The 22,640-nt window shown below is 47.8% G+C and overlaps 1 protein-coding gene across 14 annotated transcripts in view; it reads left to right on the forward strand.

Moving 5' to 3' along the window:
• Positions 1–22,640, forward strand: part of casz1 (castor zinc finger 1) — a 185,274-nt gene that overhangs the window by 147,630 nt on the left and 15,004 nt on the right. For 6 of the 14 annotated variants that reach the window (XM_076276070.1, XM_076276064.1, XM_076276072.1 and 3 more), the window contains 7 exons: positions 5,297–6,257; positions 7,996–8,061; positions 10,056–10,124; positions 11,193–11,283; positions 14,559–14,723; positions 17,034–17,206; positions 18,199–19,148. In XM_076276070.1, the coding sequence (XP_076132185.1) occupies positions 5,297–6,257; positions 7,996–8,061; positions 10,056–10,124; positions 11,193–11,283; positions 14,559–14,723; positions 17,034–17,206; positions 18,199–19,148 (2,475 nt within the window). The remainder of the gene's footprint in view (positions 1–5,296; positions 6,258–7,995; positions 8,062–10,055; positions 10,125–11,192; positions 11,284–14,558; positions 14,724–17,033; positions 17,207–18,198; positions 19,149–22,640) is intronic. The other 8 variants (XM_076276068.1, XM_076276078.1, XM_076276071.1 and 5 more) reach the window with 4 other exon arrangements.

The raw sequence follows: 22,640 nt of genomic DNA on the forward strand, positions 1-22,640 counted from the left end.
CACAGATAAGGCTGCAGTTTAAGGTGGCAGTTTTGGTGAAGTGGAAGCAACAATAGAGCACAGGGCATGATCGGTCGGGAACTGTGGGCGCGCTTGCACACACACACACACACACACACATGCACACACTTGTTGAACTTTGAGACTTGGAGGGTTATCTGAGAGTCTCCCATGGTGCCGAATTCAAAACAGAGCCCTGCGCAAACTAAGCTAGATTATCAAAAACGATAAGGGAGCCTGACAGGCAGTAAAATTAACTGAACTTCACAAAGTGGAATCTGGTTTTGTCTGCTTCTCTTTGTCTGCTTCTCTTTCTCTCTCTCTCTCTCTCTCTCTCTCTCTCTCTCTCTCTCTCTCTCTCTCTCTCTCTCTCTCTCTCTTTATATATATATATCACCTCATATCACAAATATTTGTTATGGTTCTTTCATATCACTTTTCTTTCCCCAGTGGGCCAGTATTGTGCTTGAAATAAGTTTCATTCTCTCGTCTAGTTTTTTTTCACACTCTTTTTTTTTCATTTTCATCTGAAGAGCAGAGTATCTGTGGCCTTTCTCAGAGAACTGAGGGCCAAGACGCTTCTGAGAAAATCAATTTTTTTTATTTTACAGGAAAACAGCAAAGAAGGCTGTGGTTTTAATTAGTCATTTAGTGTTTATTTGCACGGCCATGAAAGGCTGTCAGTAAATATGTGTTTGTGTTATGAAACACCTTTGCCTCTACTAGGCTCGAGCTGCTGTGCATCTCAAAACAAAAGACAAACTGTTTGAAGACTTGCAACGAACAGACTGTATTAGTCACAACTCTTGTCTTCTGAGTACGCCAACCCCCTCTATGACACACACACACACACACACACACACACACACAGACAGACAGACCCCCCCCCCCCCCTTTCTTTGTTGATTGTAACTGGGGCATCTATATTGCCACGTTTCTGTGCAGCTCACAATTAAAAATCTTTTTTCCCTCTCTCTCTCTCTCCCCCCCTTCTCCTCACCGCTGTCTTTCAAAGGCTGATGCGGAGCGCACATAATTATGCATATAAACATAGTGGCTTAATTATCTCTCACAACATCAGTGACAATGTAATTAACAAACATTGCAAGATCAATGAGAGAAACTGCGACCTTCAAAACATTTAACTCCTCGCACTGAGGCGCCCGCGCGGATTCCCTATCAGCAAAACTCCCCGGAATACTTTTCCCAGATAATTTAGATGTAGCACTGCGCCATGCAGTCGTAAGGACATGCACACGCAGGGACAGAAAACTACCAGACAAAAAGAGAGAAAGAAAGAAAAAAAAAGAAGAAAATGAAAGCAATGACAAAGATGCTCTGTGGAACAGACAGAGCGGACTCCAGTTTGTAATTATGCCCAGTGAAAGGTTACGGCTTCATCTGGGGCCTCGTGGGAACACATTTTTATTTACACTCTGCGGCAGACTGGTTTAGATGTGGTGCTCTGTGGGGGGAAAGACACTTCCTCTGTTTGACAAAGGAGAGAAACAAAAGAAAAACACACCGTGTCATGGTGACCATCTGAGCAGGCTTCCGATGAACTTACTACTGCTGTTATTTAGTATATATAACTGTTATTTATTTGAACCACTTGACAACTAAATGGTCAGAATTAAAGTAGAAGCAAGTCTAAGTATGCACAGCCCAATATTTATCAAATAATAATGGTAACCATTGAATATTTTCTCATTTCTAATCAAACTAAGAAGCTGATAATCAGTAATGATTCCATGAAGCTATAGGCCTCAGTGTTCCTTTAAAGATGGTCCATATATAGAGGCCTCGTCTGCCTTCTTATCATCCTAGACACCTACGTCCCCCTCTCTCTATATCTCTCACTATCGCTATCTCTCTCTCTCTCTCTCTCTCTCTCTCTCTCTCTCTCTCTCAAGCGTAGGAAGTAGGGCTTGCACCGCGTCCATGGCCATGTTTGGTTGGCAAAAAGGAGATATAATGCCCATTTGTTATCACGCCGAGGGGGGAAAATGTGCCCTAATTGCCTCAAACGGAGACAAGGCCCCCGTGTCGCGTGTAGGAATTTGCCAGCATGAAGTGGATGAGATTAAGAGCCACTTCTTTTTATACTCTCCAGTGACAACAGAGAGAGACAGGGAGGTAGAGCGGCCAGAGAAGGAGAGAGAGAGAGGGACAAAGTGAGAGATAGAGAGTAAGAGAAAGAGTGAGAGTAGTGAAGTGAAGTGAGAGAGAAAGGTAGAGAAAGTGAGAGAAAGAGAAGGAGGGTGGGAGTGAGTGATAGATCAGGGAGACAGAGAGGAAGCGATGAACAGTAAAGTGAATAAGGAGATGAGAGAAAGGTAGACGTAGACAAACAGAGAGAGTGAAAAGGGAGTAAAAGTGTATGAGGGAGAGCAAGCCAGAGAGAAAGAGAGAGAGAATGAGAGAGAGAGATCGAGAGAGAGAGAGCACTGCCAGTCACATTGCACCTTTCCCCTCAAAGCTGTGGTTTCCCAGCCTCACGCTCAGCCTGCATCATTAAGAGCTCAGTGCGATAAGGGCTGGAGAAGGGGGAAAAATCATTTACATGCTGTTTTAAAAGGTTATCTGCCACCAGGCCCCCACGTAATGTGTGCAGTTTAGGTCCAATCATTCTCCAGACATCGATAGTGTGTTTAAGGGCTACAGAGCTGAACCGTGCATGTCAGTGCGACTAGAGTGACTACCGCTACTCCTAGTATGATTACTACTGTGTGTGTACTGTCATTAGTGTTATTGTTTCCACCCCAGACATTTGCCAATTCTTAAAGGGAGATTCAAGGTCTAACAGGAGCCAAGGAGCAGGACCGGAGCACTCAATGCTTAACGTGTTTTTATTTGTGCAAACTGTAAACACGTTACACAGTAAACGTGTAAACAGTTTGCACAAATAAAAACAGGACTTCTGTGTACTGTTCCGTGAGCACCAACCAGGCTGAAGCGCAAGTGACCCCCTTGTACTGATTTGCCAATTCCTGCCCGGTGCTAATATTACTATTATAACTGGTAACCGGCCATACAAATATTGTAACTTGTCACATTATCTCGCTTATTTCGTATTAATAGCATATATGGTTGTGATTATTATGTGAAATTTTCCAAACAAGGGGAATTTCAGTCAGGGGGAAAGAGGGAATTCCCGACTGTTAGTAAGAGCGCTGCATGAGTGGAATATGTCCAATTATGAAAACTCATGAGTGCCTTTGATATCTGTCCTTGGAAACTTTTCAGGGCTCGAGATTAAAGGCTTTTCCTTCACTTTAAAGCTGCCTGGAGTCACGTGACCCAAGATGACACGATCTACCATCTTAGCAGTTTATGACCTGGGCCTGGGTTCTATTATTGGCGTCATACTTTATCTCTCAAATGTAGTTCCCGCTATCTTTAGTTTGGAACTGTCACACCACCAGATACAACATACCACACACACATGTTCACGAAACAGAGCGACCTGAAATTCTTGTACACTCAGCCCCGTGTATTACCTCGTATATTATTTCATTTTTGAATACATAGTTCAGCACTTTTTGATGCAATTTACTTTTTTTTTCACTGAGCCACCCAGTCTCAGTAAAAGAAAATAAAGACCGACTGTTGGTTCTAATAGAGCGATCTGTCTCAGACTTTTATTAGCAAACATTTGCTCATTCTACAATGTCATTTGCCTGATATCAGCTTTGCCATTGTGATACCACAGTGAAGGAGAGAATGCTCACACACACACACACACACACACACACACACACACACAAGCCCTGAGGCCCTGTCTGAAACCTGTAAAGAGCAGCCGACGCAAAACACTGTAGATTGAGCAAACGATACCATAGCCAACAAGCAGGTATTTCCTCCCGAATACCTGATCCATCTCTTTTCAATTTTTCATGCCCTTTCGATCCGTCAGATCCCCTTTCATACCGATGTGCCACGGCACAGTAGCGGGCTCTGATGCTGCGATGGAAATTTAGGGATTATTTTACATGCTCAGAATGAGATGCAAAAAGTAGGGGGTGGGGGGGTGAGGGGTGGGGTTTAAGTCGGGCGGGAGAGCGACCGATTTAGCAATAACACCGAAATCTGAGACCAAAGGCGAAATATTTTCGTATTAATTACCACGCGAGCGGCTAGTGTTACCTCTGGCCGGCTCGCGTGGCCCGGCGATGAAAAAGGCAATCAAATAAATGAAGAAAAAGTCTGGAGCTGCAGAGGCAGGGAGAGCAGAGCGGCAGGGCTGGGGTCCAGCCAACGCACGCAGGAGGGCCAAAAAGTCTCTGGAGCTTACTTGACACCCAAGTGAAGTTGTCATTTAGAGCATCGCACTGGCATTACAGGATCTCGTCTGACACAGAAACTGCCACAAGATGACATTTTTTGCATTCATCTGGATGAGTAAACATTTCAGGACGGTGTGTGCATGCGTGTATGTGTGTGTGTGTGTGTATAAGAGAGAGAGAGCGAGAGAGTGTGTATGTGTGACTGAGTGTGCCTGAGGGGTTCTGTGCTCAAACACACACACACACACACACACTTACTTGGTAAGAAGTGAAGTGTGTCTTAATAAGGCCTAGTTATGCAGTACTGTAATTTTTCCCCTGCTTTCAAACCAAATCATTTTTCCTGCCCCCTCTCTCTCTGACCCTTTGCACCAACCTGGATGAAAGTTAATGGGCCAGAATTAATCTCTACATAATGCAATTAAAGTATACATTTACTGCATTTCTCCATGTCCTTGGGGAGGACAGCCCATTTAATGGACTCTTTAAAAGAAAAAGGGAGAACTTTCAGAGCACAAATATGTGAGAATGACTTTAAAGAGCTGACACTCCAAAATGTCCAGCTTCACAGTCATTTTAAAAATGGATTTTAACCCACACTATATGCATGGGAGTTGCATATGACTATACGTATATAATATATTTTCTGTGTGCTTGTTTTGCTATATTTATATTACTATATATCATAGATATGTAAATGTTTTGAAAATAAAGAATGGGAATGTAAAGAATGAAGAAGTAAACGTGGGAAGAGTATCTACTTTTCCATCACAGAGTAGATGAGCGCTTCATTACTGAAAAGCAGATTTATGAGAACAATAAAATGTAAAGTATGCGCGTGTGTTAATGTATGCATCAGTTGAGAGCGATCTACTTGCGTGATCTCTAAGGAACAAATGAACTCACAGTGGCATATGTTTCCTTTCCTCCCCCTCTTTTCTCTCTCTTTTCTCCCTCTCCCCCTCTCTCCCTCTCCCCCTCTCACTTTCTCTCACTTTCTCTGTGTGCAGTAGGGGAGGCCTCGGCCCTCCGTGACTATGCAGCCAACACCATGAACGAGTTATTGAACATGTTCGGCTACGACGACCAGCAGGTGCGGGACGAGCTGGCCAAGAAGATCAGCTTCTCGAAGCAGAAAGCCCCTACCTCAGACCACTCCTCCCTGAGCAGCGAGGAGGCCTCGCACCGCGCCCGCTTCTCCAAGTACGAGGAGTACATCCGCAAGCTGAAGGCCGGCGAGACGCTGCCCTGGACCACGCACTCGCCCAAGCCTGACGAGCTCAACCCCAAGCTGGCCCAGGAGAAGCCAGCAGCAGCGTCCGCCTCCCTGCTGACCCCATCGTCCAGCTGCCTCCCGGGCGCCGAGGCCCAGATGTACTCAGCGGGCATTGTAGACCCGAAGCAGACCCCGCTGGCGGCGGCGGCGGTGGCGGCAGCGACTGCCGGACAGCAGCAGGCCCCTGGACCTGGACCCGGGCACGTCCAGAGCACTGGCTCACGGGCCTCCAAGTACGACTTCTTCATCCAGAAGCTGAAGATGGGTGAGAGCCTGCGGCAGCAGAACGGCGCTGGCGGCAGCGGCGGCTACAAGCGGCCCTCCAAGTACGACATGGACAACATCAAGTTTCTGCACCTGTTCAAGCCCGGCGAGGGCAGCCCCGACATGGGTGGCGCCATCGCCTACAAGACGGGCAAGGTGGGCCGTCCATCCAAGTACGACATCCGCAACATCCCCAAGCTCATCCCAGGCAAAGAGGGCCCACCACTTATGCCCAGCGTGCTCTCAGTCACGCCAGGCACTCCCGGCCCCCCACTCGTCCCCACGGCACCGGCCGCCTCGGTGGGCGGCGTTGGCCCCACGGGCCTCCCCGGAGACCAGACAGCTCACCTGGGCTTCAACACAGCCGACTACCTGAAGTCCAGCTTCTCCAAGACTGACTCCATCACCACTGGAACCATGTCCTCTGTCAAGTAATTATCTTCTTTTTTTATTATTATTATTTCCGCCGCTACAGTGTCATAATGTGAGACCATTAGGGACCATAAAGAAACTTTAATTATTGAGTGGAGTTGGGCAAGACCAATTGTCGCTCTCGCAGGATGTTAATACATTCATTGTACCGCGGTGCCACTGCAGAGGGTAAACACATTAATTGGCCAAATATTTTTACTCCCCTCCTGCTCTGTGCAAACTTGAGTTCCTAACTCATTTGCCGAACGTTCATTAATATTTTTCAGACGCATCATAGTTCTCGGCTCCTCTCTCTCTCTCTCTCGTTCTCTCGCTCGCTCTTTGCCCTCATGACAGTTTTTTGAGCTCTTTGTTTGCTATCTGGAATTTCCCAGAGTACAGCTAATTTCTCAGCGAGCCCTGCCACGCGTGCGTGTGAAATGGGGCTCGGTGGCAGTGGAGGATTCACTAAATGATAAGTTGTGGTGTGTGTGTATGTGTCTGTGTGTGGAGGGGGCTGTTTACTCTGTGCACACCGTGGCGGCTGATTTAGCGTCGGCATCGCAAAGTGACAGACTTCCTCTTTTAGCTGAGGTGTGACAATTCTCCGGTTAATTGCTTTTGAGCCCATGACTGAACCAGTGTCTCCTCGGTGTCAGAGGAGCCGCAGCAAGGCGAAGGCTGCCGCCGCCTACACTTTAGAGGAAGTGAAGTTTGGCTTAATGAGAAGGCTGGCATCGTACCTGAGTACTACAGCTCTCCTCGTCTAATGGCCGTCCAACGTCTTGTTTCCTGTCATCACATGTTTGGATGTCGATTGGAGACACTCATCCTCAAGGCTGTGGCCCAGTAAATCTCAGAGATCTCACAGTGTACCTTCCATGTCCATCCAGAGAGAAAGAGAGAGAGAGAGAGAGAGAGAGACAGAGAGAGACAAAGAACAGGCCAGAGGAAGACAAACAGAGAGTGACAAAGGGAGAGATTTTGAGAGAAAAAGAGAGATGGAAAGAATTGAAGGTGAGAGAGAGAGTGAGACAGAGAGTGAGACAGAGAGAGAGAGAGAGAGATAGTCTGTCTGTCAGAGAGATGGCCTTAAGAGTCTGATTAACCCTGGGTCATCCCCCCCACACGGCGCGCCGCTCACGTTTGGCCAGCAGCATGTCAGCCCTCAGGGGGACTGACCCTTCTCCTCCCTCCGCAAGCTGCTGCTCGTCTGCCCCCCGTGACAGCCACGGCTCCCCTGTCACTGCCCCATGCTCCCAAGAGCCCAGACGGCTGCAGCACGCCGATCGCCGCCGCCAGGGCGCACGCCAACCAGCCACACCCATCCACACACCACCACCATCAGGGCCATCACTCAAAACGACCTGATAAGAGAGAGGAGGGGGGGGGGAGAGAAAAGAGCCATTTCTGGGCTTTTTACCTCCCACGCATGGCACTTAATCTGTGTATATGTGAGCACCCGCAACAAAAAACACAATCCCCATGAATGATTAATAGATCCCATGCCATTTTATATACCCCCCCAAACCCCAGTCCCCCATTCCTGCTTGTTGTGGGGCCATGCATCAAAGTGCCCTCCTCTATTCGCTGCCATCCATTCCCGTGCGAAAAAATATTGTTGCTTCGTCGGAAAATGTATATTGATAGCGTGAAGTTTTGCGATGGCCCATAAGTAAATACTGGTGTCAGTTTGTTTTTTATTAACGACGGCACTCTCCACCCCTCCGCCATTAATTCTCTCTTCTCTTTTGTTAGGAATGGGCTGCCACCAGAGAAACCTGCCACCGAGGATGTCAACGTCTACCAGAAGTACATCGCCAGGTATGCAAATCCCGCCCGGGGGTCCTTTAGGAGAGAGCATTCCAGAAGCATTTTCTTTTCTGTCTTTTTCTTTTTTTTTTTTTAATTGAGGATATGTTTTATGCACTGGTGAAGGTACATGTCAATTTGTTGAGGGAAATTGGTGTGTGCGTGGTCTATAAATTGTTTGAAACGAAAGGCCTTTTACAGCATGAAGGGAGAATTAGAGTATGGAACGCGCTGCGAGCGTCTTTCTCTCCACGGTGTGTGTGTAGTAGTGGCACTCGAAACCGTTCAGAAGTGTACCCCCGACGTGATTTTACGTGATCTCTCACGAGGGCCACACTCCCGTGCTAAATGTGCTTCTCGCGTGCCAAAAGTGCGCACTTCAGAAATGTCCAGGAGTTTTTGAGTCCCCCGCCACTGCAACAACTTCTTAGTTTTGATTAGCTGCGCTGCTGAGAACACAAAGAGCTTTAATGATCTCAATGACAAACCAGCCTCAACCCCCCCACCCCTCCTTCACCACCACCACCACCACCACCACTACCACTATACACACACACACACACACACACACACACACACCACCCCAAGCCAGTCAGCCCCTTCAGACAAAGCCCAGGGCATGGATCTGAAGTATCAATGGACTGCGGTATCAGCCCCCAACCCTCCACTCTCTCTATTCACGGCCCAACCCCAGCATAAAGGTGATTATCATTTGTTTATTTATTCGGCTTAAAAGAAAGAAAAACACAATTTGAAAAAAAAGAAAGCAAAGTGGCTGCGCCGCTAATGATTACTTTCCCCAGCCGTAACATGAAGGCCACAAATCAAAGACCTGGCAATGACAGCCACACACACATACATACACACACACACACACACACTCGTGCGCACACAAAAAACCCTCCTTGGACTGATTACATTTTGCAAGAAGATTTAATTAAGGAATTTTTAATGAGGCTTCGGCTGGCACTGCCAAGAACTGTTTTGATATTTGCACTGCATAATGCATAAAATTTGTCTAAACATCTCGGCGGTTGATGCGCAGGGAGGCAGTAGATAAGCCCAGATACAGTTTCAATTTCCGTGTTGGGGGGGAAAGAGAGAAAGAGAGGAGAGGTTGGTGGAGGTAGTGATGCTGGGGGGGGGAGGACTCATAAAAAGGACAAATGTGGCTGAGTACATTTGGGGAGGGCGGTGAAGTGGGGGGGTCGGATGGAGGGGGGTTGATGGAATGAGTAGGTAGGGGAAGGTTCATCAGTGTCTTCTGCACTAATGAGCACACACTTATGCTAAAAACCCATCTTTGTAAACTTGTCGACACCCACCCGTCTACACCCCAATCCCCAATTTGCAACCTCACCCCACCATAACACAAAAAACATCCCACCCCCCCCAAAAAAAAAAAAAAGTTCTTTGTTGTCGCCTGCCGCCAAAGTTTGATGTTTAAAAGCTCTCGCCCGGTAGTGTTTAGTAGCAGTTTTCCCCCCTTAAATGCTTTCATGCACCCACTACTGCTCTGCACTTTGATCAGCAGGGCCTCCATTGTAATGGGAGATGCACAGCAATCTCCGTATCGCAGCGATATTAATATTTAATCTGCCGCTGAATAGCAGTGGGCCATTAGCCCCCCGACGCGGCAAGTGGGAATTGTCCAGAGGCAAAGTGATACGGCTGGGTGATGAGCAGAGGGGTGGGCCTCAGTCCCAGGGGGTTTGGACGAGTGTGTACACGAGTGTGTGTGTGTGTGTGTGTGTGTGTGTGTGTGTGTGTGTGTGTGTGCATGTGTGTTGCTATGCAGGGGCTTAGAGGGACTGTACACATCTTATAGTGTTTGTGTTTCTGTGTGTGCGCGTGTGTGTGTGTGTTTTATTTCCGTGTGTGTGAGTGTGTCACATCAGCCTTGTGTGTGTGTGTGTGTGTGTGTGTGTGTGTGTGTGTGTGTGTGTGTGTGTGTGTGTATATATTAGTGTTATACGCTGTACTGGAGCTTCCTTTCTTTCTTTAAGAAGCTGGGAAAATCAACAGAAGCTCCCACTACTCCCCGAGCCTTTTACTACACCAGCATCTTTTAAAAGGTAGTGGATTTGCCATTCAATTAGCCTAATGAAAAGTCCGTTCAGTGATCTGTTAACCGAAAAAGAACAAAATCAAACTATACAGGAAAAAATCAAGCCATGGGATAATCCCGGCTACAAGAGGGAATCAGCATGAACATCACACACACATACTCACACACACGAAAACAATCTATTACTTAGCCATTTCTTTTTTTTTCCTCCCCCTCTGCCTTTTTCCCTCCCTGTCTATACAGAAGCAGATGGTGCTCTTGGCAGCGGCAGTGCAAATGTTTATTTGTGTGTTTTTAGCTGTAATTGGAGGTTTTTAACAGTCATCATCGTCAGGGTTATAATCAGCCGGCAAACACTTGGGAGATGTGCCTCTTTAAACTGCTGCCAATCTGGGGGAGCCCGGGCGAGCAAGCGAGCGAACGAGCGAGTCAGACAACGAGAAGCGATGGGGATGTGTGTGTGAGAGTAGTGAGTGGGGGGGGTGGAGGGGGGTAGCATGAAGATACACTCAACGCTCTCTATTAGGCCTCACCTCTCTCTGATTGAAGCAGCCACTGTTAACCTGAAGAGCCAGGCATTGATTTGGCTGAGGCAGATGCGCGGGGGGCCAAATGAATGAGTTATGTCAGGGGTTACAGTTTAATAAGAGTCTGCCAAGCAACTGCTTTTGAAAGGGAACGGAACTAATTTGGGCGAGATTGCCGTGACTAGGGTAGAAATCGTTATGGTATGGGTGTTACAGGTGTGAGCGCGGCGCAGACGCATACACATAGTTGTGTAGGTGTGTGACTGTTTTTTTTTTTTATTCCTTTATTTTTCACACGAGGGAGGGAAAGTTTGCATGCCCCTGAATGTAGACGTCACTATCATTATCTTCATATTGAAGATTATTTATTTAACGACTACAAATTCAAAGTAGTCTGCTCTTGCTATATTACAATTTATATACAAAATTACTATCATTGAGGACTGACATTAGCTCTGTTGTACAGAATGTTTTTTGTGTTTGTTGTTTTGTTGTGTTCTGTTGCCATGGTGCTTGTTAAAGGCCCTTTTCCCTGCCCATCCCTGCAGGTTTTCTGGAAGTCAGCATTGCGGGCACGTGCACTGCGCCTACCAGTACCGGGAGCACTACCACTGCATGGACCCAGAGTGCAACTACCAGGTGAGTGTCCACCACGTCCGGCAGCACTGTGCCCAGTCCAAGTCCCCAGGCCTGGGCAGAAGCCCTGCTCAGCTCTGGGTCTGTGCTGAGGCTCCAGTACCGGCAGCCTCTCTCCTCCTCTCTTCTTGGCTCACATCACCCGTGATAAATGAGATCATGTCGGGCCGGTAATGCCGCAGTCTTAGCGGCCATGCTTCAGCACCCCTGAACACTTGTCTCTGCGCGCTTGCTAACACTACACGGGGCGAAAATTGGGCCGAGGTGTTTCGGCGCATACCTGGATGATGTGAAGATGTCTCCATAACTCATTGAGCACCCCCGCTGGAGTGGAGTAGGGGTGGGGGTGGCGGAAGGGGGGAAGACACAAAGAGAGAATGAGAGCGAGAGGAACTTTGAGCACTATTCCAAACAATCCTGTACTGTATTAACCTGTGATACCACCACACTGGAACGTATCATTATGGCGCCTATAGACACACCCTTAGACCTGTCTAAAATGAACACTCAAGGTCGAGTGTGTGTGTGTGTGTGTGTGTGTGTGTGTGTGTGTGTGTGTGTGTGTGTGTGTGTGTATATGTGTGTGTGTGATAGAGAGAGAGAGAGAGAGAGAGAGAGAGAGAGAGAGAGAGAGAGAGAGAGAGAACATATGTGGCTCTGTTTGCCAAACAGGTTATGACTGCTGGCAGTGAGCCAGCCTATAGGACAGAAAGCCGATTTAGGGCACAGTTGGAGTCAGTTGGACAATTGGCCTTTTATTGTGGGCTAATTGTAAGTATGCTGGAAATATGGTTCCTATTCTTGGTGGATTTTTTCTCTCTCTCTGAAGACATCTGCTCAAGATCCGGGGCCACCTTTAATCCCCTTTCCCATTATTAATCTGCCCGCAGTCCCTGGAGTGGGCATGTAAGGCCGGCGAAAAGAAGCATTAGGCAGATCACAACATGGAGCCGCTGTTTGCCCGCACATATGGTGTAAAAGAGCAGGCAAATACAGACAGATTTGTTGAAGAAGTCAAAAATCCTTACGAAAACCATGGCTGTGTGTGTGTGCTTTTGTGTGTGCGTGTCTGTGTCTGTGTCTGTGTGTGCTTGTGCATGCATGCTTGTGCGTAGATGTGTGTGTGTGTGTGTATGTGTGTATGTGTTCATGTTTTCTCTCTGTCGCTCCTCCCGTGTCTGAGTGAAGGCCCCTCTCTCGTCGTAATCTCCCACTTCAGTTTTCTAATCATATGATTACATTCGGAGGGGAAGACACGGGGAGAATATTGTCGAGTAAGTCGCAGCAGCTGTCACACAAAATCTGGACAATATTTACTCCTCTCTGTCTGTCTCTCTCTCTCCCTCAATCTCATTCTCCCTCAGTCTTTCCCTCTCTCTCTTATTCTCTCTCTCTCTCTCTCTATCTCTCGCTCTCTCACACACGCTTTTCACTCGGAGCTGATGTTCCAGGCACCAATCAATGTGAATGAATGGAACAAATGAGCTCACCATTTTTTTTCTATTTTTTTTTTCTTTCTTTCTTTTTTTTTGTTGCAATAGCTCCGCTGGGTTTTGTGGATGTGACGTGTGTCCTCCAGTCACCTCCTTATTGACTTATTGAAGCTCACAGTGACATGAAACACGTGGACCCAGAGCCACAGATGCAGGGCCGGGTTTGAGGGGAGAGGAGTTGGAGTTGGGGGGGGGGGGTCCAAGATCAGCAGGCTTTTGGAAGTGATAACTCATGAAACGTTACGTGACCCAGTCCCTGGAATATTATCCCGCGTTGCCAGGCTCTGCTCTGCACTTCTGCACAGTGTGGCACAGCGTTCGCAGGGCCCTCTCTCCTTTCATGGACTTGTGTTCATCATAGCCACTCTGGTGAGAATCCTAAAATAAGAGTCGCAGGTCCGCTCTACCTTTGAGGACACTCACCCTCTACATTCACACGACACGAACATCGAGGAGGGGAATCTCTTTTTTACCCCCACAGATTCTGTTTGCTCTGTTTGGGCTGAGACGATGCTGACACATGCACACTTTCCCACAGAGCTGAGAAAAGGAAAAAAATAAAAAGTAAAAAAAGAATGAGTAAACTGAACTATCAAACTTAAATTAAGAGATATTTATTCACTGCCGTTTGTTTGTTTATTTTTACTACTGCTTTAGAAGCGCTAGATCAGCCCGCACCTAGCCGGCAGTTGTGTGTTTATGTGCGAGTGTTTTTACTGTCTCTTTTAGACTCATTAGAGACTCATTAATCTCTTTTCAGTCATTTCTCTTTTTTTCCCACTGCTGAGGCCTGTAGGAAAAAAAGGACATATTTAAGTCAGAATGAGCTCATTGATTTCAGCTCCTCCAGTTCCAGTTCCTGTAACATCAGCTTAAGGCCAATTACAGCAGATTTGGTTCCTCTGGACTCTCCAGAGTGAGATTTTTCATCTATTTATTCCTTCTTTCTTTCTTTCTTTCTTTCTTTTTCCCTGCTGCTGCTGCTTTGTGGTTGGTGAAGGGTTTTAATTTTACGGCGGGTATCTTCTCTATATTCTCTCATTATTACAGTCTAACCCTGAACAGGGGGGGGGGGAAACAAAGCTTAATGCTTTAATTAAAAGTGGAATCATATCTCAGCCTGGGAATTAAAAAGAGAAACATTTTTGGTCGACTTGTTTGTTTGTTTCCTTGTCTCTTTTTCCCCCTCTGCGCGTTTGCAGAACCAGCTGCATGGAACAGAATTTTTCAGAAGCCAAGATCATCAGGAACTGTGATCTTGCATGTCAAGTGATCCATCTTAATTAAAAGTGTGGAGGAAAATATAAAAATAATACAGATGAGGGCCTAGAATGTTTATGTGTGTGTATGTGTGTGTGTATGTTTTGTGGGTACATGCTGTATTGAGACTTTCTCTATACTCTATGCCCAACCCCCTATCAGTATTAAAGCGCAGTCATCCAGACTGATTCAAATTCATTTTGGGTTGAATAACAGACCACTGAGAGAGTGCGAGAGATAAACAGAGAGAGAGAGAGAGAGAGAGAGAGTGAGAGTATGAAGTCACTAAAGAGAATAGGGACATCTCCTCTGGCTCTCCCACACTGTGGCTCCATATTGCTGCCAGTTGGCTCCTGTGGTCTGCAGCTGTTGCCAGAGTGTGAAAAAATCAACCCAAAAGAGAATGTGTTGATTGTTAACCCACACTGACACGGGGGGAAACACACACACACACGCACGCACTTGTACATGTGAAACTCAACCTGTTGCTGTGTGTGTGTGTGTGTGTGTGTGTGTGTTTGGCAGAGGTTCACCAGTAAGCAGGACGTGATCAGGCACTACAACATGCACAAGAAGCGGGACAACTCCCTGCAGCACGGCTTCATGCGATTCAGCCCCCTTGATGACTGCAGCGTCTATTACCATGGCTGCCACCTCAATGGCAAGAGCACCCACTACCACTGCATGCAGGTCGGTATGCTATCACACACACACACACAAACACACACACACACACACACACACACACACACACACACACACACACACACACACACACACACACACACACACACACACACTCTCTCTCCCTCTCACACAGACACATACTCATGTACCATCCTACCACTCCGCAGTACCATAAGTGAGACACAAAGTCATATATTCCTCTACATCAGGGGTCTCCGCAATGGCAATCCCAGAGTGGAACACACACACACACACACAGTTCTATCCGATAGTAGGCTCAGTAAGCCAAGCCACAAGCCCCTCCACACACACGCACCCTCACACACTCACATCCGTACCCTGCATCCGAGATGTAAGGGAAGATTCCACAGTTGCTGTGTCACGGTGACGGTGCGTATGGGGGGGGGGGGGGGTAAGCAAGTCCACTTCCTGTCTCTGTGCACTGATGCGTGCATTTCAAAGGCCGCGCACCAAGTGCAGAGGAGCACTCAGCATTTAATGCCTTTACGCATCCAATCTTTTGATCTTCACCACGACAAGACATATGGTATAATAATAGTGCAAAAAGCCTGCTACGGTGTATCTATATGTCACATCTAGACGTATAACAAGTGTCTGTAAGATCATTTGAGATCTCTATATAAGATAAAGACCCATAAGACTTTCAACAAGAAAAAAAAGTCCAAAAAGCAAAGATGTCTAAAGACCTTGGAAGATGTTTGACAGCAGAATCAGTGTGTGCTGCGCTTGAGGCATCGCAGCCCCTGGGTAGAGTGTGAGAGAGCGGGAACAGGGGGGCGCATGATCGCCTGATGCCAGCCGCCAGGCACAGCAGAGCACTCAGCCTCCGAGAGACACCCTCCAATGGGGCCCTGCGCCTATAAAAGGAAAATACACTTCTTCCACTTTTTCCATTACGCCTAAATTACCATTTAAGAGCAGTTTTCATTCGTTTGACAAAACTTGTCATAATGTAAATAAAAGCAAAAATTAAAAGGACGGACAAAAAGCAGTGCCCTGCTCTTTCTTCTCTTGTCCCCTCTTCTTCCCTCCCTCCCTCCGCTCCCTCTCATGCGCTCTCTCTCTCTCTCTCTCTCTCCTTAATTGGCATGGATAAAATTCAGTTAGTTGTTTATATAAACTTAACATTTTTCATCTTTTAGTACCAAGCAGCGAGTTGAAGATTATTTCCCCCACCAGATTTGTTTAATTCTTTCACATCTGCTTATTTTCAAGGTGTCATCACGCCGAGTGCTTTCTCACCGGTGTGCGAAAGCTGCTGCCACAGATGGCTTAAGATATATTCTTTTTTAACCCCCTCCTCCTCCTACCCCCCTCAACAGCATAATTGTTATGAGACATTTCAGCCCTTGTTTTAACGGCACTGAGATCCAACAGATGTTGGCATCCCCTCTTCCGTGATTTACTATGAAAGAAAAAAGAAAAAAAAAACACTCACCGGTGGCGGGTGGCATTTTTTTCATCGTTTGACTCAATATGGCCAAGTTGCCATGTTCGCACAGTTGAAAAATGCCAGGGGTTATATACAATTGCCAGTTTTAATTCAAACATTTTGTGTGCTTTATTTTCTCTCCCTGCCTTCTGCCCTTCAAGGCTGAGAGCTCTGTGTCAGGCCTGCAGGCTCAAGGAAGAGTTTAAACAAGAGAAAGTGACAGTCGCTCCTCCAGCCTTCTGGTGCACCACTGACTTGTATCTTGTCGGAAAGTTTAGACAGAGCTTATGATGCTTTAACACAGGATAAATATGCTAAAATGTTTTAGTTGAAATGGGGAGCATTTTCTACTTTTATTTACTCACCTCTTGTATGTTTGCTGAAAGAAAATAGTGCAATGTCTTATGTGTGGCCTGTAGATCTTTTTTTTTTTTTTTTACGAACCACCTTCTTAACCTCATTGCCCCTAAAACAGACATTTTGAGTTTCATGTTCATCATTTTATAGGTCACCTGAGTCTCATCTTGCTACACAGAGCTATTTTTGTGTCATTACTGTGATGTTGTTGACAAGCCCTTGCAGTCTGCAGTCTCCTTCAGCTTCCTGTACAGAACACACACACACACACTGACACACACACACACTGACACACACACACACACACACACACACACACACAAACACACACACAAACACACACACAAACTCCTTGAGCTGTATCATGGAAATACCTGACATTCAGACAAACAAACAAACAAATATAAAAATCATTCTGTGATGATGATCAAAGATGCTTAGTCGACTTAGACGGCTGAGTCACACAACCACACAAACCAATTGTACCTTGTCTACCTTGGTAGGTGGGCTGCAACAAGGTCTACACCAGCACCTCTGACGTGATGACCCATGAGAACTTCCACAAGAAGAACGCACAGCTGATCAACGATGGCTTCCAAAGGTTCCGTGCCACAGAGGACTGTGGAACAGTGTCCTGTCAGTTCTATGGCCAGAAGACCACTCATTTCCACTGCAGGTGAGCATTGCTCACACACACACACACCTACACAGAGAGAGAGAGAGAGCATTTTATATCATACATCATATTATATAAGGGATAATGTATAGAACGCCGGTCATTATTGGGAAAATAAGTCCCGACAGGGCAAACTGGACCCCGACGTGCAGCGGAGGGGTCTTGTTTCGCCCTGAAGGGACTTATTTTCCCAATAATGACCGGCGTTCTATACATTATCCTGCTTATTACACGGCTACTTGCCAAAACGAAATAATAAACTCCCCACGATATGACTTTAGCCTACATAGCCTAGCCTATTTGTTACCGTTTATCGTGGCATTTGCTGAGAAACAAATAGTTCGCAACAACACACGCTGAACTTGAATCAAACATTCTTTAGAACACAGCTGATCAACTGTCTGCTTTCACTTTTGAATGAAGTTCCAGTCCTTGCGTAGTGATATGAAAGACGTATCAGAAGCACAAAACCCGTTGCCATTGACAGCGGTAATTATATGTTTGCAGCGGTAATTACATGAAAATATTTTACCGTAGAACTTTGGGAAATCCCATTCAAGCCAATGGAGCGTTCTACTTGTCTTGTGAAGAGTCGTGTAATAAATATTTATATTATAGCCAAATGACACAAATAGCATGAATATATTATACCATATGCTATGAGTAGAAATCACCAGCAGAAACCCAGACCATACTATCTGGTGCACAGGGCCTCTTGGTTTTGTGAGACTGTGAGGTTTTAAAAGTTGTGGGAAATCAAACCCAAATGTTTGGCTTAGGAGCTCGTTTTTGATATTTCTGTAAACCCAACAAGACCTCTGTGGTCTTTTCAAAATAAACTGTTGGTTTTCAACAGCTAGTGTCCACTGACCAAGGACTCGCTGGTGTGATTGTATAACCTCTCGAGACTCACCGCACACCGATAGGAATTTTTTAAAAAGTATCTGTCGCACCCAACCACAATCAATCATTATCCATCCCTCCTTCGCCAGGCGTCCCGGCTGCACCTTCACCTTCAAGAACAAGTGTGACATCGAGAAGCACAAGAGCTATCACATCAAGGACGACGCCTACGCCAAGGACGGCTTCAAGAAGTTCTACAAGTACGAGGAGTGCAAGTACGAGGGCTGCGTCTACAGCAAGGCCACCAACCACTTCCACTGCATCCGCTCGGGCTGCGGGTTCACCTTCACCTCCACCAGCCAGATGACCTCGCACAAGCGCAAGCACGAGCGCCGCCACATCCGCTCGGGCGGCATGCTGGGCCTGGGCGGCGCCTCGTCCGCCTTCCTGCTGCCCAAGGAGGAGCAAGAGGAGTCCAGCAACGACGACCTCATGGACTTCTCGGCCATCAGCAGCAAGAACTCCAGCCTGAGCGCCTCGCCGACGGCTCAGCAGCAGCAGGGGTCATCAGCGGTGGGAGGCGGCGGGCACTCGCTGATGGCGCCCACCACCACCTCCGCCGCGGTCTCGGGTGCCCTCTCGTGTGCCCTCTCGGGCGTGCTCTCGGCCGGCGGCCTGGTGAAGTCCACCGCCTCGCTGCCGCCGGCCAGCCGGATGTCCAGCCTGCTCTCGCAGGCACTGCCCAGCAACATGCCGGTGGCGCTGGCGCTGTCCAACTCAGCACTGACCGGCGCCAACCCCTTCTTCCCGCTCATGCCGCGGCTGCCGATGCAGCTGCCGCCTTCGGCTGCCTCGGGGCTCATCGCCGCGGCCGCCGCCAGTTCTGGCGCACACGCCCTGGTCAGCGACTCACTCGCCCAGAGCTGCGCCACCATGGGTGTGGACGGCAGCAGCGGTGGTTGCGGAGCCTCCACCCCCACCTCCTCCTACACCACCGCCTCCATCATGGAGAAGATCTCGGCCAGCAAGGGCCTCATCTCACCCATGATGGCCCGACTGGCTGCAGCCGCCCTCAAACCTGCAGGCAACCTGGACACAGGTGAGCAATAGACATGATACAGCACAGCCACACCACTCAGAACACACACACGCACACACACACACACACACACACACACACACACACACACACACACACACACAGCACAGAATTCTGCACACCCATAATCTCATTGGGTGTTTCCTCAGGCAACAGTTGGAAAACACTCATTCATTTATCCACATGAGAGGGAGATAGAGATAGAGAGAGATCGTAAGAGAGATAGCAGCTGTATGTAAATTCACAAATGCCCCAGCAAATTGACCTGAACAAAGAGGCCGATGTATGCCGGACCTTCACAGAGCGTGACCAAAGCCACATCCTGCCCCACATAACCCTCACCCACCCCCCCATCCCCCATACTTCTCTACTCAATCGAGCTCAAACAGTATCTGCACACAGCATCAGAACTAGCACATCAAAGTAGTCAACTGTATCCACAAGACAAACACTGTTGGGCCAGACTAAGCAAAGGCGTGGTCTGTTACCTGGGGCTTGTTATTTTTGCGCCTGCCATTTCCTTGATAGACAAAATTCATTTATGAGTAAATTATTGCCGATGAGAGCACTGTTTGTAAAGCCATCTAATAGCATTCAGTGGAGGCTCGGCAAGCTTGTTTTTCCATCTGCAGCCTCTTATCTTGTGGTCATGGCAGTCTTTACGGCACAAAATGGAGGCTGAATAGGGTTACAGTCAGGAATTGAATGAGGAAACTATAGTTATATATGTTAGGTGCATTGATGACTGTAAGCAAGCAAAGCAAGCAAAACAAATACAGAAATAAAGGGGAAAGCATGAAATGACTGTGATGCAAGACCTGCGTGATGACTTAGGAGATTTACGTCAAAAGGGTATTTCTGTCACTTTCTATTTTGCTCATATTTCTACTGACTCTACACACTCTCTTTCTCACTGCCTCTATCTCGAAAATACATACAATGGTATTTATTGGTAATATTCGTCAACTACTTTCCTCTCCACTTTCTGTCAGTTATAATAAAGGCTATTTGAGATGTACAGGCTACACCCAAAACACATACACAGAGTAAATTTTTTTCTTTGATAAACATGAAACATGGAGGAAGGAAAATAAAACAGTCATCACCTGTCAGTCATAAAACAGTCATTCATCACCTGTAAAATGAACAGGTTCTAAACCTTTTATTAAGACGTCAGTGAGAGTGTTTTAGCTGATCTGTGTGTGTGTGTGTGTTTGGGAGAGGGGGGGATGCTGGTAATGAGATCTTCCAGGGTGTGTGTTTGTGGAGGGGTGGGTTTAGTCGGCAGCAGGTGGGCTGCAGATTGAGCGGGGATAAGCAGGAGTCTGCAGCGGGGTAAAGGGAGGGGGGATTAGGACCCCGCTGGTATTTTTGGAGAAGGACAGGCCCTGGGAGAGCAGGGCAGCTGCTGAGGGACGGAGGGACAGAGGGAGGGAGGCACGGGGGCCCCAACCCAGCCACAGCCCACTCCAGCAGGTAGGGAGCGAGAGATGGAGCCGGGGCTGTGGAAGAGGCCGGGGTTGGGAGGTGGGTGCGCCTGGCGGGTGGGGAAACAGGCGTGGTGGGAGGCGGTGGAGGTGGATGGGAGGAGAGGGAGCGCAGATGGTGCGACTTCCCCTTAGTCGCAGTGATCCAGCGGAGAGAAAGGGGGGAGGGGGGGAGGGTGGAGCGCTCTGTCCCAGCTCCTCTCCGAGCCCCTCCTGCCCCGCCGCACCACGCCTCATGTTTAATTTACCGGCCTCTGAGAACCCCCCTGCCTCTGCCATACACACCTTCCCACACACACACACACACACACACACACACACACACACACAAACATTTATACATGGTTTGTTAGAATCGTGGGGGTCGTCATGCACTCGTTTCTTATTTTGCCACATTTGCCGAGAAAATATGTGTGAACAAATTAGTGTGAATTTAAAGAGAGGAAGTGGTGAGAAGCTGCAAGGGCAGAGTGAACTGAGAGTTCTACGCTGTGGCTAGTTTCAAAGCCCAGGAGGAAAGAGGGCAGGGGGGTCGTCTCTTTTTTTTTCTGAGCTAGGCACCAGTGAGCACGATAATCATCTGGAACTGTTGCTATTTCTTCGTGAGATGGGCTCCGTCATGTGCAGCGGCTGATTGATGCCGCGCTGCACTGAGGTATCTTTCTTTCCTCTCCCTCACCACCTCACTCTTTATTTAATATTCACTGTTTTATCAGTTTCACACCAATTTCCCCTGGAGTGTTTTTTAAAGATTCTAGCTTCTGAAGGGTTGACTAATTGGCGCCACAGTACAAATGATCTTTCACAAGCGTTGCAACTTAGCGGGAGTAATTACACGCTACACTGTTACTCTTGGATAATTTCCAGAAAACGTTGCTTTGAGATCAAACTCTTTTTTTCCCCACTCTCTCTCTCCCTTTCTCTCTTTCCTTTTTAATCCCCCCATTTTTTACTTTACTTATTTATTTCATTTCTCCCCCAGCTGTAAGATGGCTGTAGTAGGGACTGTGCGCGGGCAGATTATTAGCCCTGATAAATGTTTTAATGACTTTCCCTCTGCGCGGTGGCTGCCGCTGCCGCCGCCGCCTCACCTGCCTCTGCCTCCGCTGTGGCGTTTGTGCGTGTGGAGACGTGGGGCCAAGGGAGAGGGCTCAGGCTCAATTTGATCCCAACTGTGACAACGCTGGGGCCAGGCCCCGCCAGGGATCGGGTGACGCTTTGGCGAGGTTGCCCTGATAATTGCTCTTATTCTCTCTCTCAGTCTCTCTCTCTCTCTCTCTCTCTCTCTCTTTTCTCTCTCTCTCTCTCCCATCAGGGTTGTGGTGAAAGGGAGGGTGCATGGGTGTCCGCTGTCGTTTTTAATTTCAATCTCTCTCTCTTCTTCTCCTTCACCTTCTACTTCTCCTCCGTCTACCTCTTATTCTTCATCTTTTCTCCTTCTTCTTTCTTGAGCAGGGGCTGGTGCTCTGGGGGTGGGGCGGTGGGGGGTGGTGGGTTGAGAGGAGAGGAGGGGTAGTGAGTGAATCATTAATCAGATGAGGATTACACAGCAGACACACAATGGGACCAGCAGCCAGCCTGACACCGACAAAACCCCTCCGCCATTGTCAGGCCAATTTCAGCTCTGAGCCATGACACCCCGGACACATCCCCTTTGAACCCAGATAAAAAAACACACACACACACACACACACACACACACATCCAAATCCTTTAGACATGAGGCTTAGAGTCAACCAGTCCAACCCTTCTCCAGCAGCATGTGTGTGTGTGTGTGTGTGTGTGTGTGTGTGTGTGTGTGTATGTGTGTGTGTGTGTGTGTGCATGTAAACACAAGCGGAAAAGGCTCCTTCCATGCCGCCCCTTCGCAGGAGAAAGGCAGTGGCCCTCAGAGCCACAGGGCCAAGGCCAGAGGAACTCTGCGGTGTCCTTGCCTGTCACTGCTCCTCAGCATATCAACCCACACACACACACACACCCCACCCATCTCACAAACAACACGGCC

This window comes from Alosa pseudoharengus, unplaced genomic scaffold, assembly GCF_046254945.1.
Source record: "Alosa pseudoharengus isolate Yale_2024_CS ecotype anadromous, Long Island Sound unplaced genomic scaffold, YU_APseudo_1.1 YU_APseudo_1.1_scf_9, whole genome shotgun sequence".
NCBI lineage: Eukaryota > Metazoa > Chordata > Actinopteri > Clupeiformes > Clupeidae > Alosa > Alosa pseudoharengus.